Below are 17,519 nucleotides of genomic sequence, written 5' to 3'. Positions count from 1 at the left end.
TTTTTCAAAACAGGGTGTTTCATATTTATTATTATTTTTTTATGACTGTTTTAAATTTTTTTGAAAAAATAGTAATTTTTTTTCAAAAAACGTCAAATTTGGTCTCCAAACACATATTAATATGGAGAACATGTTGACCGCTTCAAATCTGGATATTGAAAACGTAAAAATGACTTATAAGCATATGCTCTCATATGCTTATGAAAGTAGAGTAGCCAGCCCCTCATATGACTTATAAATTTAGGTTTCAAAGTAAATTTTTATATGAAAAAAATGTTGAGCATTTCAAATTAATTGTTTAGAATTCGAAACCAGAAATATAACGCGGACCATTATATATGCATATCATCATATATATATCGTTCGTTCTTCTTTGTGAGAAAACAAAAGATTTGTTTTTTTTAAACAATTTATCTTGATATTTGAAGAGGAAAGAATTTTAGCTAGTCAGTCGTCACTCCTTGTGGAATTCATGCTAGTCCTGGTCTATCAGAACTTTAAGTATTACAAGTTACAACTATCGAGAAATCTCTAGAACTAGTAATAAATGCTGTCTTAAATGCTTTTCCATTATATACCATAACCGTTAGATCCTGTAGATGTGTCAAATGTACGGTATTAATCCGATATTAGCACGTGATGTTATGCTTGCTTAATGTGAATTAAAGTAAGCTTTAGCATGTGCCATAGATGAAGAAAAGCAAAGGTTGATATGCCTCTCACGTGATGCATTACTAGTTCAAGAAAGTAGGAAACCTTTTTTATACTTTATATATTTGCCAAACTTTCCAGGTTCTAATGCACCTCTTTTATCAATTCATATTGTGGCATGAGTCATTGTAAGTTGTAAGTTGTAACCATTTCAAATAATAATTGTATTAAATCTTAATTATTCATTTCTTGACACATTTTCGAATTATTTTCGAATTTGACGAATTGTATGAACAACATCATATATATTCAACCATGCATGTTATTATGAAATTTACAAACTTTTTATTTTGTAAAAAATATTTTCATATATAATTGATATGATTATGATACTTCGATAATAAACAACAAATTATTCTCGATTTATATTTGTATTAGCTAGATTCAAATCATGAAACTTATAGATCTTAACAAATTATTTCTGAATCTTGAACTTGCCATAATGATCTCCATTATCTCCTTCCAAACGCATTTTCGCTTTGTGGTTTGCTCACCTGCAAAACAAAATTCAAAATAATATTTAAATCATTATTAATTGTTGTTTCATATATCCGTTTCAAAGGTAGAAAAATTAATTAAGTTGGCTGACTGAATTTTTATTATTAATCTGAAGTGGTTACGTCGTGAATTTGAGATGCTGTTGAATTTACTGTGTGTTCAACGCTTTCTGATCCATACTTAAGCAGAAATGTCATGAACATGAAATTTGTAATCGCTCAAAAAATAATTAGCTTTTGAATTCATTTCAAGTTTTTTCTAGCTCCTATTGAATATAGAAAGCCTAGAATTGATGTGAATAAAAATGGAGTACGGAGTTTTGAAGATACATTCATTGAAATTTTTGTGATGTTAGATTTTTTTTTCTTCTCAAAGAGTACAGACATTAGTGATATTCCATCTTTTTCATTGTTTTGTGATCTAATGCACAAGTGGGAGACATGCACTACAACAAAGTATACACTTTTTGCGAAAGAAAAAACATATTTATGACGGTAGTCCATTGCAAAAAGAAAAACCTGAACAATGAGAGTAGTTCGTTGTAAAAAATCATTTTTTTATCCTCGTGAAAAATGTCTCATTCTTGTTGTGATGGTACTGGAAGTTTCCAGTTATATATAGCAAATAATGAAATATTTATGGATAAATTGTTTTCTTGTAAGTCTAAAATGGGGTCTATTTACGATCTCAAGTAGTTTAAAAAGTAAACTTAATCAGACGGGTAACAAGTTTATTTGGACGGTGATAATTCCCCTCCCTGAGATAATATCTGCATTTAATATTAATTATTCTTTTTGACTCCTCTCCAAATTAGTCTCGAATTTAATTAATGCTTGTACAGGCAACATTATATTCTGTGTTATCAATAAAATTGGCAAACTTTTTATTTATTTTGTAAAATATTAATGTTTTGATATATGAGTTAGACTATAGTAATATGCATATATATTACAATATATTACAGATCGACTGATGCTATGGATCCACATCTCTATTTTAAAAATTCAAACTAGAACCATCAAACATATCTCCATGTAGAAATGTACATCAGAACTAAAATTTACGTTGTTAGAATTTTTTTACTATATTAATTATTAAATATGTAGAAAATCACTATTTTCATATAGTCCAAATTTATTATATCAAGTGATTTTTCTAACTATAAAAAATAAAGTACAAATGTTCTAAAATATGTAAAATTTAGTGTTCAAGTATATTTTCATATAGAGGTTATGTTTATTGGTTTGAATTAAAAAGTTTTAACTTTGAAAATATAAATATAAATCCACAGCATGACTTGATCCGTAATATGCCATATATAGCCTCACTTTTTGAAATATATTCTTTGTATCGATAACAAATGAGCTATTTTTCACTTATTTTTGTACTTTATCCAAACAATAATTTCGTTTTTTCATAGATCCGTTGATTTTTTTTTATAGATCTTTTTTTTTAGATAATCAACTAAGGTCTGACCAGATATTCGTTTTTTCATTAACTATAATCGGTTACAGAGTTTTTTGAGTTTCTGGGTAGAAATCCATTTAGAAAAACAATAGAAAAAAATGTAAAATAAAAGAAAAGGTAAAATCAGAAAAAGAAACAAGAAAGGTACTAATTGTAAGAATTGCATTCCCAAACTTATTCTTTTGATACTTTTAGTTGTGGACTTGTGGAAACCAACCAGGAATGCACCAGCGAAGGACAGATGAGAAAATGAACCACGGCACCTTTTGTTTTTTGTATATTTTATTTGTATCTTTTTTTTTTTGAATCATTATTTTTCTGATTTATTATATCCATATATATTGTAAATTTATTTTGCACGTCGGATATTTCCGTTAGAATGCTTCATGTACTAAAAATTTAAAAAGTATATGATTTTACCAGCTTAATTTGTAATCATTCAATAATCAGCGCCAATAAAAATTATATTTGGGGATTTGACACGTGGCAACACTATATCCAATTTTTCTCAACCCTCTTTGGGCTTGGACACCCAATGAACCCTCTCAGTTGACGTAACTGGAGATGAAGCCTCCTCGACAAATTGAGATTCCTTATTAGAGAATCTTTTCTTTCCTTTTGCTTTTTTGTCACCAAAATGTGTGATGAATAATGATGTGAGACAAGTGATTGCTGAGCAGCCAATTCAAAGAATCCCCACTCCCCAGGCTAGCAAGTAAAGTAGTAAACTACCGTAATTTTTTTCTGGTGAGGGTACTTTATTGAATAAAGAAAAGAGCCAATGGCCAATGGTTAGTTGTGGCGACTGACCAGCAGCACCGACCAATCTATAAAAATAAAACAGCCATCCCCATCTTCTCCCCAGTTGCACCTTTTTAAGTAACAAAAGCTGCAGCACCAACCTCACATGGAAAAAGACTTGTTAAGCCAAGTAGATGAAAAAAAATATAGCATATTAATTTTCAGCAAAAAAAAGTTGCCCTCATGAAAATAACTAACATCAAATATATATATATATATATATATATATATATGAGATGGGCTATGGTGCATTGCAATGCATGGAGGGGTTTGTGCATTGGACCATAAATCTAAAATTCAAAATTCAAATGACCGATCCAAACCGTTCATCTTGTTCTCCATATTAATATGTGCTTGGAGACCAAATTTTACATTTTTCTGAATTGTTTTACTATTTATTAAGTATTTTACAAAATTGTTGATCCAACGGTGGCTGCTGATTTTACTGTTTTGTTAAGCCACCGTTGGATCAACAATTTTGTAAAATACTTAATAAATAGTAAAAAAATTCAGAAAAATGTAAAATTTGGTCTCCAAGCACATATTAATATGGAGAACAAGATGAACGGTTTGGATCGGTCATTTAAATTTTGAATTTTAGATTTATGGTCCAATGCACAAACCCCTCCATGCATTGCAATGCACCATAGCCCATCTCTATATATATATATATATATATATATATATATATATATAGAGATGGGCTATGGTGCATTGCAATGCATAGGCCATGGTGTGCATTGGACCATAAATCACCGATTCAAAGTCCAAATGACCGATCCAAACCGTTCATCTTGTTCTCCATATTAATATGTGCTTGGAGATCAAATTTTACATTTTTTGGAATTTTTTTACTATTTATTAAGCCACTTTGAAAATCGCTGATCCAACGGTGGCTTCTGATTTTACTGTTCCAAACAGTCACCGTTGGATCAGCGATTTTCAAAGTGGCATAATAAATAGTAAACAAATTCCAAAAAATGTAAAATTTGGTCTCCAAGCACATATTAATATGGAGAACAAGATGAACGGTTTGGATCGGTCATTTGGACTTTGAATCGGTGATTTATGGTCCAATGCACACCACGGCATATGCATTGCAATGCACCATAGCCCATCTCTCTATATATATATATATATATATATATATATATATATATAGAGGTAGGCTAATAAACAATCGATTATTTCTAGCCTCCCATGCAACTAAGTCATTTTCCGATTTTTAAAGTCTAAATGATCGATCCAAACCGTTAGATGTGATCTCCATATTAAAATGTTCTACGAGACCAAATTTTACATTTTTCTAAATTTTTTTTACTATTTATTAAGCCACTTTGAAAATCGTTGATCTAACGGTGGCTTAACTAAACAGTAAAATCAGAAGTTATACCGTTGGATTAGTGATTTTCAAAGTGGCTTAATAAATAGTAAAAAAATACTTACAAATAGGCTAGACAGTATCATGGTCCGATTAATTGATCCTAGTCAATCTACCTTTCTTAAAGATAGATATATTTTAGATAATGTTCTCATTAGCCAAGAAATCATACATTCCTGTCAAACCTGTAATCAACTAGGTGTCATTGTCAAGGTTGATTTTGAGAAAGCGTATGACACCATACATTGGGAATATCTGTTAGAAGTATTAAATCTTAGAGGGTTTAGTGATACTTGGATTAAATGGATTTATGCTTGGTTACATAGCTCCCAATCGTGTATAAATGTAAATGGGGAACTCACACAATATTTCTACTGTAAGAGGGGGGTTCGGCAAGGGGACCCCCTCTCCCCTTTTCTTTTTATTTTAGCTGCAGATACATTGAGTCACCTTTTTACAAAAGGTAGACATGCTCATTTGCTTAAGGGTTTAGGTCCAGCTTGTCAGAATGGGTATTATGTTACCAACTGCCATTACGCAGACGATACCATTATGTTTTTAAAGGCTGAACCAACAAATGTTGAATATGCTTGGTGGACTATGTTAGTATTTGAGGCCATTTCAGGTATTAGAATGAATTTACAAAAAATTGAATTGTTTATTATTAATTATGCTTTAGGAGATCAATTAGCAGAATTGTTTAGATGTAAACATGATGATTTCCCTCTTAGATATCTCGGCTTGCCTCTTCATAAGGCTACACTTACTAGAAAAGATAGGGATTTTTTAATTGCAAAAGTAGAACAGAGATTAAAAAATTGGAAAGGTCAATTGCTTTCCATCGGGGGGAGAATTACTTTGATCAACTCAGTTTTGTCTTCCATCCCTCTGTATACCCTTTCCATTTATAAAATTTCGAAGTATGTGCTCTAAAAATTGGATAGAATTAGATGTCGATTTCTATGGCAAGGGACTTCTAAGAGTAGGAAAAAAATATGCATTAGTAAATTGGCCTTTGGCTTGCATGGCCAAGGATGTAGGTGGGTTGGGGATATTAAACCTCAAACAAATGAATTTAGCTTTGCTACTTCGGTGGTGGTGGAAATTCCAGGATCATGGTTATACTAGTTTATGGAAAACAATTATTAGTGATAAATATTACTCTACTCCAGCTCTTCCTTACTCCCCATTTTGGAAAGCAATTATGTCATTACAAACTATAGGTAAATGCAGTGTAGTTTATCACCCAGGTACACAATCTTAGCTCAACTTTTGGGCAGATCCTTGGAATAATGAAATTCCATTAAAATTCATCTATCCACAACTGTATGACATTTGTGCATCCAAAAATGTTTCTCTTGGAGACGTAATTTCTTCTCAAGGGGTAGCAGTTAAGTTTAGAAGGCAATTTGATTCTATCACTCTCTCAGAATGGAACTCTATTCTACATTCCCTTAGTTCTTTCTCCTTCACTCATTTATATGACAGGTTGGCTTGGAAATGGGAGGCTTCTGGGTTCTTCCATGTTAGATCAATATATAAAATTATGAATTTTAGGGGAGTCTGCTTTCCTAATCCAATGATATGGTGGCAGCTGCCTATTCCTTACCAAATTCAAATTTTCATGTGGTCGGTAGCTAGGAACCGAATATTAACCAAACATAATTTGTGTAAAAAAGGATGGGTAGGCAATACCTCATGTCAATTCTGTTCTGACATCGAATCTACTGAACACTTATTTCTTAAATGTAGATTAGCACAACATCTGTGGTTTTGAATGGGTAAGAGCCAAGATCAGTTCTATACATGGTCTAGTGTTAAGAACATCATCAACTTTGCTCTCTTCCTGCCTAAACACTCTCAAACTGCTTTCCTTATCATGTTCAGTGTCTTGTGTTGGATATGGAAAATTCACAATGAATCTTGTTTTCAAAATACTAAGAAAAAATATTTTCGATCTATTGTGCTAATGGTGGTTTCTCTTATTAATTATTGGACAGGGAATATTAAAAAGCATATTAGAGAGGTGGTGGTTGCTGATTGGTTGCCCCAGGAGATTGAGGTGGTGCCCCTGCAAATATGGGATCCAACTGAAAATTGTGATGGGAATGCGCCCCAGCCCCATTTGCTGCTTAAATGCTTTCAAGAAATTTATAATCTATCTAAAAATGTCTATATTAATTAGCCTTGTTAAGACATCTCTTTGCAGTTATTTTATTAGTTAGCTACATATTTTGCTTGCTTAAACACTAAGAACTGTGATGTATTGTTTTGGTACTTTGTTTCTTTAATGAAACGGACAAAGAAGCCTTTTATAAAAAAAAAATGCGTCGAATCTGTTGGTTGACAGTTGTACATTTGCAAATGTTGTGTCGAATCTGTTGGTTGACAGTTGTACATTTGCAAATGTTGTGTTCTATATTTTAAAAGAGGAGGATTCAAATGCCTCCATTTTTTGTGCCTCTGCCATGTCTTCATTTTTTAAAACTTTAATAACTTAAAATTTAAAACTTAAAAGTCAAAATAAAACCGTTAGATGTGATCTATGTTATTTTCTCTATGTGCTCATAAAAATTATCACATTTTAATTTTGTTTTTATGTGAATCAATAAGTTCAAAAATCAACGTCTAGAAATCATCCATATTAATGCATTTTTACAAGCTCTTGATGATAATCAAAATAAAATTGAAATGTCATAATTTTTTACATGTGCATAAATAAAATGACGTAGATCATATCCAACGGTTTTATTTTGACTTTTAAGTTTTAAATTTTGAGTTATTAAAGTTTTAAAAAATGGAGGTATGGTGGAGGCACAAAAAATGGAGGTATTTGAACCCTCCTCATTTAAAAAAATATTTATTATGCCAATATATATAAATTAAATTTGATTGGATGACTGTTATTTGATGATCAAGTTTTGTCATACAAAAACATTATGTAATTATATAAATACACAATATTTTGATGAGAATCAAAATTGGCTAAAGAAAAAACATCCCCTTTTCCATATCCCCCCAAAAAAATTCCCTTCTCCCTTTATAAGATCTGTTATCAAAATAATACTAAATCATTATATTTATTTTTTTCAATATTGTATTTGATTTATCAAATGGTCAAAACCAATTTTAGTATTTTCTTCAATAAAATATGTTTTACAGAAGCAAATTTCTACCAAATACAATGTTTAAAACCAGGGTTCTAAATAGTGCACTATAGTATCTTTGGACCTTAAAAGCTATGACGTTATCAGCACTATAGTGGCACAATATGACAATAGCATTGTTTTTTCAACCGTTCCGCTATCACATAATAAATGCTATTTAAACCTTTGTTTAAAACTATGTTTATGTGCATATTAGACTATACAATCAATACATTTAATATCATTTCAAGAAAAAAAATGTGTTATTCATGAAAAATCATAGACTTCCGGAAGAAGAAAAAAATACTGAATGTAACATGAATTTTTTGAATGATAAAGTCATAAATATACAATCATTCTCTAGTGCAATGTGGACATCATCTTTTATAATGGATAGACCCCAGCTGCTATATGAACAGGGACGGTTAAAAGGAAAAGCAACAAATGGCCCCAAGGCAACACCCAAAAATATAATAATAATAATAATTTACAACACAAAGCAACATATATATTGCCTCCGGGCTAACCTAAAAGTATAATTAAACTCTGAAAAACTCACAAAATCAGTTATTTAATTAGATCCGTCTGACGAAATATCGTCATTATTCTTAGTCCTAATATCACTACAACAGATCTCGGTCGCTGATGGTAAAAACCGGTCGCTGAAGGCATTTTCGCTGATGTTTCCCAATGACGTCACCGGTCACTGAATGATATCATCCCGGTCACTGATGACTTATCAGCGACCAATTTGTTTTGGTCGCTATTAGTTTTTGATGACGTCATGTAAAGACATCAGCGACCGGTTTTGCCCTTATGTCAGTTTTTTAGGTTTTTTTTGTTATTTAATTTTTCCCCATTTAATTGGTACCACACGAACCAAACATTCACATCGATCAAACAATAATATAAAATAATAACTTGATTCGAATATAATATCAAATAATCATAACATACATAATAGCTCGATTCGAATTTAATATCAAATATCGTACAACAATTCAACATTGAAATACAACATGATATCATATAACATAAATAAAAAGCCATCACATATATATACGCACATTGATATTTTTCTACAAAGTTAGAAACTCCATTAGTTACAAATTTACTTATTTTCTAAAGATGTTTCTTACATTTGTAGTGAACGCATAGATTTCAGTGCGTTCTCTCCTAGCATGATGATCAACCATGAATCTAACAAATGCAAATGATAGTAACACCAATTAATAAAATGTACCAAGCAAGGAGGACTTATTGCAAGAAATTTCAGCTTCAAACGATAAGCCGATAGGGAGAAATTCAAATTATATATGCTGTATAATATGCTGTTTTTATATTTTTGAAAAGTCTAACTTTGAAAATAGCTAGAAAATAGCAGAAAAATCCAAATGGAGAAAACTTCGGCTCTAAACCACTTGTTTTTCTGTCCTCTATCCAACTGTGTAAGTGGATTTTGGATTTGGACTTTTGATCAACCCGCACTGGCTGATCTGTCACAGGAGGTCAAGAAGGTCATTATTGAAATTTAAGCAATACGAGGCTATATTTAATTTATGAGCTGGGGAGTCTTTAATTTGATTTCTCCAACAACACTAGGCTATATTTATAAAATACAAATATTGGAACATAAGGTCATTATTGAAATTTAAGCAACGGTGTTTGCCAACTCTTTTAAAGAAAAATAAATTTGCATAGCTATTATACCTGAAGTTGTTTCTTCGAGCATGTCATTGCATTCTCGTAACTCGCTTGCACCAGTAATGTTCTAGTTTATCAATAAAAGAAAACTACTTAATATCTTGCCAATAGTCTCCAAATTAAAGAGAATGTCAAATCATAGTAAAACAGTATAATTGAGAGGCACCAATATTATGTATTGACAATTTCTAAACAATAGATTACTAATATCAAAATTTGTTATATTCCTTGCATTCCTCACAACAAAAATTATAGTAAAATAACTAAAAAATAAAGAGAAATAGCAAAACCTCTTGTTGGGTACCAAGCATACGAGGATTGGTGATTCCACTTTCAGCCGATTCTTCATGGTCAACCTTTTACCAAAAGAAAGGAAAAGTAGTAGAATAACTTTTCTGAAAGATGGATGGTAATGCTAAATAACTAATTTGCACCAGTATAAAACAGGAAACTAACCACTTGATTGCTGCTATAGATATCTTTAGGTTTTTCTTCAAATAAAATCTTATTTTACAAAAGAAAAATTGTTACAAAAAGGAAATTGCTATGTCACTTTCATCTATGCTGATATTGCAAAAACTATTGCAAGAAAAATTTTAAGTTTGCTTGCTGATTTTAATGGTCAGGTATTTGGGGATTTTGTTGAACACTCATTGGAACCAACATTTCAATGTTATTCTATGATTTTGGTACTGATTTGGTTTTTTAACCGTTTTTTAACCAAGTTCCATTTTTTTTTTGTCATGAACCGGATAATGATCCTATAAAAATAAGATAAGTACCTCTTCTGATATTGACATTTCTACTTGTTTGTCATGAACCAGATCATGATCCTACAAAACCCGGTATACCAGACACAATATTAATTAATCCGGTATACCGGACACCATATAGGCTAGCATGAAAAAGATTAAATTAATACAAGTTGAACAAAGAATTTTCACTATAATCAATGCGCAATCTATGCAGATCTTCATTGCCAACAACCAAATATTCAAACTTATAAAGAAACCTAATTTTGTGGTGTGAACGGCTGAGTGTTTCCAGCAAATTGAAAATTGAGAAACACGGATCCTGCTTACCTCAGCAAATTTGGCACAATTGATGAGCACCAGTTCTTGATATGCCCTGAATTCTGGGTGTTGCGGCCTATTACAATGGGATCAAAGGAGAAAAAGAGGTTGAGGAGGGATTGGAAGAGAGAAAGCAGTCCGTGGGGAGGGATTGAGGCACTGAGTGGAGGAGGGATTGAGGCACTGAGTGGAGGAGGGATTGAGGCACTGAGTGGAAGAGGATCTAGCATGGAGTAGTTGCTGCTTCGTGGAGGAGAAGAGGGATTTAGGGTTCTGGCGGAGGAGATTGAGGCGCGCGGAGGAGAGAGAGGAGGAGATGGAGGTGAGCGGAGATGGAGGTGGCACCAGAACTCTAGCATCGGGGCGGAGAGCTGCGTTTTGATTTTGGCGGCGGAGTGGCGCGCGTTTTATTTTTCAGCAGCCCCATTTTTTTCATAGATTTAAAAAAAAAAAAAATTCAGCAACTGTGTGATATCGCTCGTCGCTGATACAGTTGGTCGCCAGAATTTGAGTGAAAATTTTTATTTTTGAAGAGAAATTGAGCATTAGCGACCGATGCCACCACCGGTCGTTGAAGCTCCATTTTGCTATAGTGTGTATTCAAATTATAATATCATAAAATAAAGAAACGGGTCGAGGTATGTTTGAAATGATAATAAAAATTAACAAAGCTCAGTTTTTACTTTTTACTATTTTTTAGATAGATACAAAATTACTGTTTTAGAATGGTCCAAAAATAATAATCTGTATCTATCTAAAAAATAGTTAAAAAAAAATTATAAAATTTGATCTCAAAACATATTTTAATATATGAAAATCACGTTGAGTGATTCACATTGGTTGTTTAAATTTTAAAAATATAGATAAAAAAAAATATAAACCACAATAAAATATAAAAAAACTTAAGTATTTGAACTCTTTTCTTTGTGCAAGTTTGACTAGTAGTTCAAGTGATAAGCTTATTATGATAACATTAAAAAGTTCCAAATTAATTCAAAGTTTCAGTGGACACAATACCTCTATATATATATATCGAGACACTAGTAATGTTTCTCCATTACTCAAAAGTGTGCGCACAATATGACGAAATTAATTGAGATTTCTACATCATCCAAGTGTGCGTTATTCCGCAATTGTTTCTTAAATTAATTGTTTGAGAGATTGTTATGATGATAAAACCTAATTATTATTTTTTACAACAAGTAATGGTCCATAATAATTAAATAAAATCGAATTTAATTTAGAATAAGGTTCAAATGTTTCGTATTTTTTATGTCTCATTTGTGTCTTACATCCTTATTGTTGTTCTCAAAGTTCAAACATTCGATCAAACCACTCAACAAGGTTTTTATATTAAAATGTGTTTGGAAACAAAATTTTATATTTTTTGAGAATTTTTTACTATTTTTTAGATATGTACAAATTTACAGTTTTTGAATGGTCTAGATTTTCTGAAGAACAATAATTTTGTAGTTATTTCTAAAAAAGTATTTAATTGTTCAGATAAATTATAAAAAAGTATGAAATTTGATGTAAATTTTTATATGGAGATCATATTTAATAATTCAGATAAATTATTTTAATTTTAAAAATAAAAATATGAATCCATATATAACACGGGTCGATACATAGTATGAATATTACCATAGCCTCACTCCTTTTTATATGTTATATATATATATATATATTCGAATTTCAGAATTTCCAAATCATTAATCCAAATTGACCTGTGAAATATTTAATTATGTTTGTTTGAAACTTTCAATTTCTTTTTTGGTTGGTTTCCTCAAGGTTTTTTAATTGTTCAAACTAAACACACTTTTTTCTCGGTGCAATGTTAGCATCGCCTTTTTTTTTTTTTCTTTTTTCTATTTTCCTAATGGACATACCGCATTCGAGATAAAGTGGGACAGCTTGAATTCCATTTTATATATTGCGTCTAAGCAACAACTAAAAATAATTTGAAGTCTAAAAAATAAATGAACAAATAAATAAACAGTAAATTTGAGACCATTTGAATCCCACCGCTTCTAAGTTATTTATCTACTTCAAATTTAATTATTATAATAAACTCAACAATTATGGAAAATGTAACAAAGTAATTTGCAAGTCGATCACAAGTGTTAATATTATATTGAAGTGAAAAATTTTAGCTGACAAAATTGTTGATCACATATACACATATACATATACATATATACAATTATACATATATTCATATATACATATATATATATATATATATACACACACACACAGAGACACACACATATATAATGCTTGAGTTCGAACATAAAATATTATTTTTTTTAAAAAGCTTTACAGAAGCTGCAAAATTGTGAGAGTTCAACTCTCGATGAAAACATTGTTAGCATTCAAAAATGACATTTGTAGTCTACAAATAATCTATCACTAGAAAATTAAAATTCAAGAAGTTCAAAAGCTTTGGAGTATAAAAAATTCAAAAGATAATGGCTTCTAGGTAAGAGCAGCCCGTGTTTCATCAATAATATCGGCAACAATGAACTCATATGCTCTCTGTGTGGGATGGTAGCTATCCCAAAACACATATTCTGAGGCATTTGCGCATGTTTTGCACAAAATGTTGCACAGAACTGCCACCTCTATTAACCCTGTTCCACAACACCCTCTTCTTGACTCCTTAAACCCTGAAAAAATGCACAAATTGAAATTGAGTGATGATAATGCATGGTATCTCAAAAATTTCAAGCAATCTTTATGTAGCATCTACCGAAAAGATTTCATCAGTGTCATCAGGAGTCGGTACTGACTGTACCAGTAATTGTTTAATTGTTCCCCAATTATTTTTGTTGGTTGACCATTGAGATTGATTACATAATAATGTGGAAGGCTTAAAGCTGATATTTTTTTTTTCCTTTTGATATTTACTTGTTCTATTTTGGAGAGCTATTAAATAGTAATTACACCTGAAATATTACATTATTATCTAATCATTAATTTAACTAACCATATTTCTGAGGACGCTGAATGAGATCCATGAGTATCGGATAAATATCTACAGCAGCAAGCTTGGACTGAGGGAGCTCGTTGGTTTTCTTGAGCCGATTAATCTCAGCCTTCAACTTGGAATTGTACATCAATGCAAATTCATTTCGGTTGGCCACACACGTTCTATTACCACCTCCTGCCACGGTCCTCTGGGATGGTACGCAACCGACTGGTGGTAGGCCAACTACAGCTAAACGTCTAGCACCAAGCTTGTAGAGGTCCTATAGCAATAGTTGCAAGCACAACTTAGAAGCAATAAACAATTAACAAGATTCCAAGTTTCAAAACACACTGCTTAACCTTAATTTAGTAACTGTGTTAGGAACAGTCAGAAGACAAAAACAAATTTAATTAGCAAAAAATACTACAAAAGACTGGCACTTTTCGCGAGAGTAAAAAGTGACTTTTCGCGACGGAGTACTATCATAAACGTGTTTTTTCTATTAGTGATGGTACTTTTCGCGACAGAGTACCGTTATAAATGCTTTTTTTTTTTCGCGAAAAGTGCATATCTTGTTGTTGTGAAAATAGCCGCATGCATGGTAATATTTATTATATTATTTTTCTAGAGTTCAGTTTCTAAGAAGTAATCTTTGAAACATAGTTATAATACAAATGTGGGCTAGAGCCACATTTTTCTTCAGAAAAAAAAAATAGTTATCTTCTTCAAGGATTTTGCACAAGAAAAGAAAATCAATAAGACTGCATTTTCACCAAAAAAAAATTACAGTTTATTGAATTAAAGAAGGCCTTCCTTGAAGAAATTATGGGCGGGGTGGAGTTGTGAATAGATTCCAATGATGCATGTTTATTCAGCACAATTAATGTGAGAATATGAATGCCTCAATAATATGTATATACACAGAATTGTCGCACTAAATTATAATTACCTTTACATACTGTATAGCCATGTCTTTTAGATGTTCACTATATTGTGTCAGGTTCAATTTTTCTCTACTCGTCGATTGAAAGTACTGCACCGCATCATTGCTCCCTGCACAAATTACATACACAGCTTTGGAAATGACAAATAATGCCTTGCTCTTTCCTACTGCTGCTGCCAACTTCTTCTTGTACTCTTTGAACATCTCTAGTTCCTTCTTCATCGGTATTGCCTCCTACAATTGTTCGCACAAGTTTACACCATACAAGTACTGAAATACTGATTATGTCATTCATGTTTTGCTTTGATGATAATAAATGAAGATTTACTTGAGCCACAGATGTGGTGGTTTCAAATCCAGTACCAGCCGAAGCAAAGCTCACTCCAGTAAGGAGGTCATTTGCTGTCAAATTTGTGGCGAGGTAAGGAGGGACATACTCTTTCAGTCCTATGTGAGAAGCTGCAAGTGCACATAATTAATTAGATTTTATATTGTCCAAGTATGTGCTTATGCATGTAAAGCATATGTATTCTGACTGGGGGTTGAGATAGAATTTGAACTCAAATCTCTACAATCACAAAGTAAAATTCTAGTTACTGAGCTACAAGTACACATTTAGCATTTCAATTTGAAAAAGTTAAAATTCATTTAAATTTTGATATACATAATTAAAATTTTAAAATCATAGAGGTGGCTGAGCACGATTGACTAGGATCTGCCCATGCGTACCAATTACGTCTGATATTACTTTTGCATTTGAGAATCGTCCGGTGGCCTTCTTGCCAATAAAATCTCTGCCATAAGGTGGAAAGTTTGCCCTGGTGAATGTGATGAGTTGGTTGTTATTTCCTGTGTCTATGATTGAGTCTCCAAAAAACAACACGGATGGTATGATCAGCTCTGACAAGTTCTTGCTCGGAGCCTGAGCTTGTACCATGACCCCCCATTGAAGCCAATGGGAAATAGTTATTGACAGTACAAGAAATCTAAATTGTGGAAATTTCATTTTGCATGAGCTATAGATCATATCAAGCTCTTCCTAAGGAAGGGATATGTTCGTGCATTTAAATATTTAGCATATGAAACCCTGTCCTCAGCTGATTGGTGTTTAAATTTAGTTAAATCTTACTTCAAATTTTAGTAAACGCTTGATTTTAGTAATTTTCTAGTGTACGTTATTTGATGATGTGAGGTATAGCTGAACAATAGCCTTATGTAAGTTAACTTGATATTCAGTAATGAAGATGGGCTTCATGCCTTTAATATATATTTTTTTAAAATATTTAGTAATTCAAGAAATTAGAGACCTCTTTAGAATATATAAGATCCAACTAGGTAATGATGCTGATGAAGCAACTAATATCATTCAAGAAATTAGAGACTTCTTTTGAGACATATCTCCATTCTTTGATTGATAAATCCAAAACACTTATATTTCTCAAGTTTTAGTGTTGACAAATAATGATATCCCAGCTATAAATTCTGATTCCCTTAAGGTAGCTGATTCTGAAATTTTTCATGATACTACAGAAACTTTAGATCCTGTTGTAGATTCTGGGGAAGTTTTAGTTTCTCAATGAATTTCTTGAATTTGGAATGCAAGAGGAATAAATTCCTCCAAAAAACGACAAATACTTCATGATATGATAGTAGATAATAAAATAGATCTCTTAGCTATCCAAGAAACTAAAAAGAGAAAATTTTAAGAGTAGAATTCTTGATTCAATCTCCACTCAGTTCGATATTTGGCAATGGGTCCCTTCCATCGGTAGGTCGGGAGGGATTCTTTTTGGCTGTGATAGCACCAAGTTTAGATATCTATCTCATACCACTCATCAATTCTCGTTAGATCTAAGGATGGAATGTAAAGCTGATGGTCACACATGGCAAATAACCATCGTGTATGGTCCGGTAGATAGATCCAAAAAAATAGATTTGTGGATATAACTTGACCAAATTAGAGGTGCTTCCAATATACCTTGGATTATATGTGGAGATTTTAACGTCATTAGACACCGATCTGAAAAATCTGGTTCTCACTTTGATATATATATTAGTGCTCTCTTCAATAATTTTGTGAATCGCCACCAATTAGTAGAACATGATTGACTACTCGTAAATATACTTGGAACAATGGGCGACATTTTGCCCTTCTAGATCGATTTTTTACTAGTGGGCAGTGGGAACAATTATATCCTGCTAGTATACCTATTTATCTAGGAAGCTATGGGTCAAATCATTGCCCTATTATGCTTCAAGTATCTTCAAAAATTGACTTTCCATCAAACATATTAGTGCTCTCTTCAATAATTTTGTGAATCAACACCAATTAGTAGAACATAGATTGACTACTCGTAAATATACTTGGAACAATGGGCGACATTTTGCCCTTCTAGATCGATTTTTTACTAGTGGGCAGTGGGAACAGTTATATCCTGCTAGTATACCTATTGATCTAGGAAGCCATGGGTCAGATCATTGCCCTATTATGCTTCAAGTATCTTCAAAAATTGACTTTCCATCAAATATATTTAGGTTTGATCCGCTTTGGTTAGAACAATCAGATTTTGTTGAATTAATACATAAATGGTGGTCTCAATATACCCTAGACCCCTCTAATATTGGTAAAAGCTAGAATAACAAGTTAAAATTCCTAAGGCAAAAAATTCGGGGTTGGACTAGGAATTTTTATAGTAAAAAAAAGAAAGAGAAGAGAGCTCTCTTAGCTAGATTAAAACAGCTCAAAATTATCTTAGAAATTAGGGATCTCACAGCATCCGAATTTGATGATTGGGTACTGACCAAACAACAATTAGATAACATA

The 17,519-nt window shown here is 32.0% G+C and overlaps 3 protein-coding genes across 6 annotated transcripts in view; all 3 read right to left on the bottom strand.

Moving 5' to 3' along the window:
• Window positions 1-17,519, bottom strand: part of ATRAD17 (RADIATION SENSITIVE 17) — a 77,421-nt gene that overhangs the window by 47,664 nt on the left and 12,238 nt on the right. The window lies entirely within an intron of this gene.
• On the bottom strand, window positions 8,914-11,209 carry LOC144547259 (uncharacterized). 4 transcript variants are annotated; one of them, XM_078295861.1, is made up of 6 exons: window positions 10,791-11,209; window positions 10,491-10,603; window positions 10,165-10,212; window positions 9,999-10,064; window positions 9,715-9,775; window positions 8,914-9,204 (listed from the first exon to the last, which is right to left on the bottom strand). In XM_078295861.1, exons 2-6 carry the CDS (start codon window positions 10,506-10,508, stop codon window positions 9,140-9,142), a joined length of 258 nt encoding a protein of 85 aa, XP_078151987.1. In that variant the 5' UTR covers window positions 10,509-10,603; window positions 10,791-11,209; the 3' UTR covers window positions 8,914-9,139. The 4 variants fall into 4 exon arrangements, 3 of the variants coding, with proteins under 3 accessions (XP_078151987.1, XP_078151985.1, XP_078151986.1); XR_013509059.1 differs by lacking the exon at window positions 10,165-10,212; XM_078295859.1 differs by lacking the exon at window positions 10,491-10,603.
• On the bottom strand, window positions 13,146-15,730 carry LOC144547583 (GDSL esterase/lipase At3g14820-like). The gene is made up of 5 exons (XM_078296258.1): window positions 15,425-15,730; window positions 15,024-15,154; window positions 14,702-14,929; window positions 13,771-14,032; window positions 13,146-13,450 (listed from the first exon to the last, which is right to left on the bottom strand). Exons 1-5 carry the CDS (start codon window positions 15,720-15,722, stop codon window positions 13,260-13,262), a joined length of 1,110 nt encoding a protein of 369 aa, XP_078152384.1. The 5' UTR covers window positions 15,723-15,730; the 3' UTR covers window positions 13,146-13,259.

This window comes from Carex rostrata, chromosome 31 (assembly GCF_964058835.1).
Source record: "Carex rostrata chromosome 31, lpCarRost1.2, whole genome shotgun sequence".
Lineage (NCBI taxonomy): Eukaryota > Viridiplantae > Streptophyta > Magnoliopsida > Poales > Cyperaceae > Carex > Carex rostrata.
The sequence above is the reverse complement of the archived record's forward strand: the minus strand, read 5'-3'. Positions and strand labels throughout refer to the sequence as shown.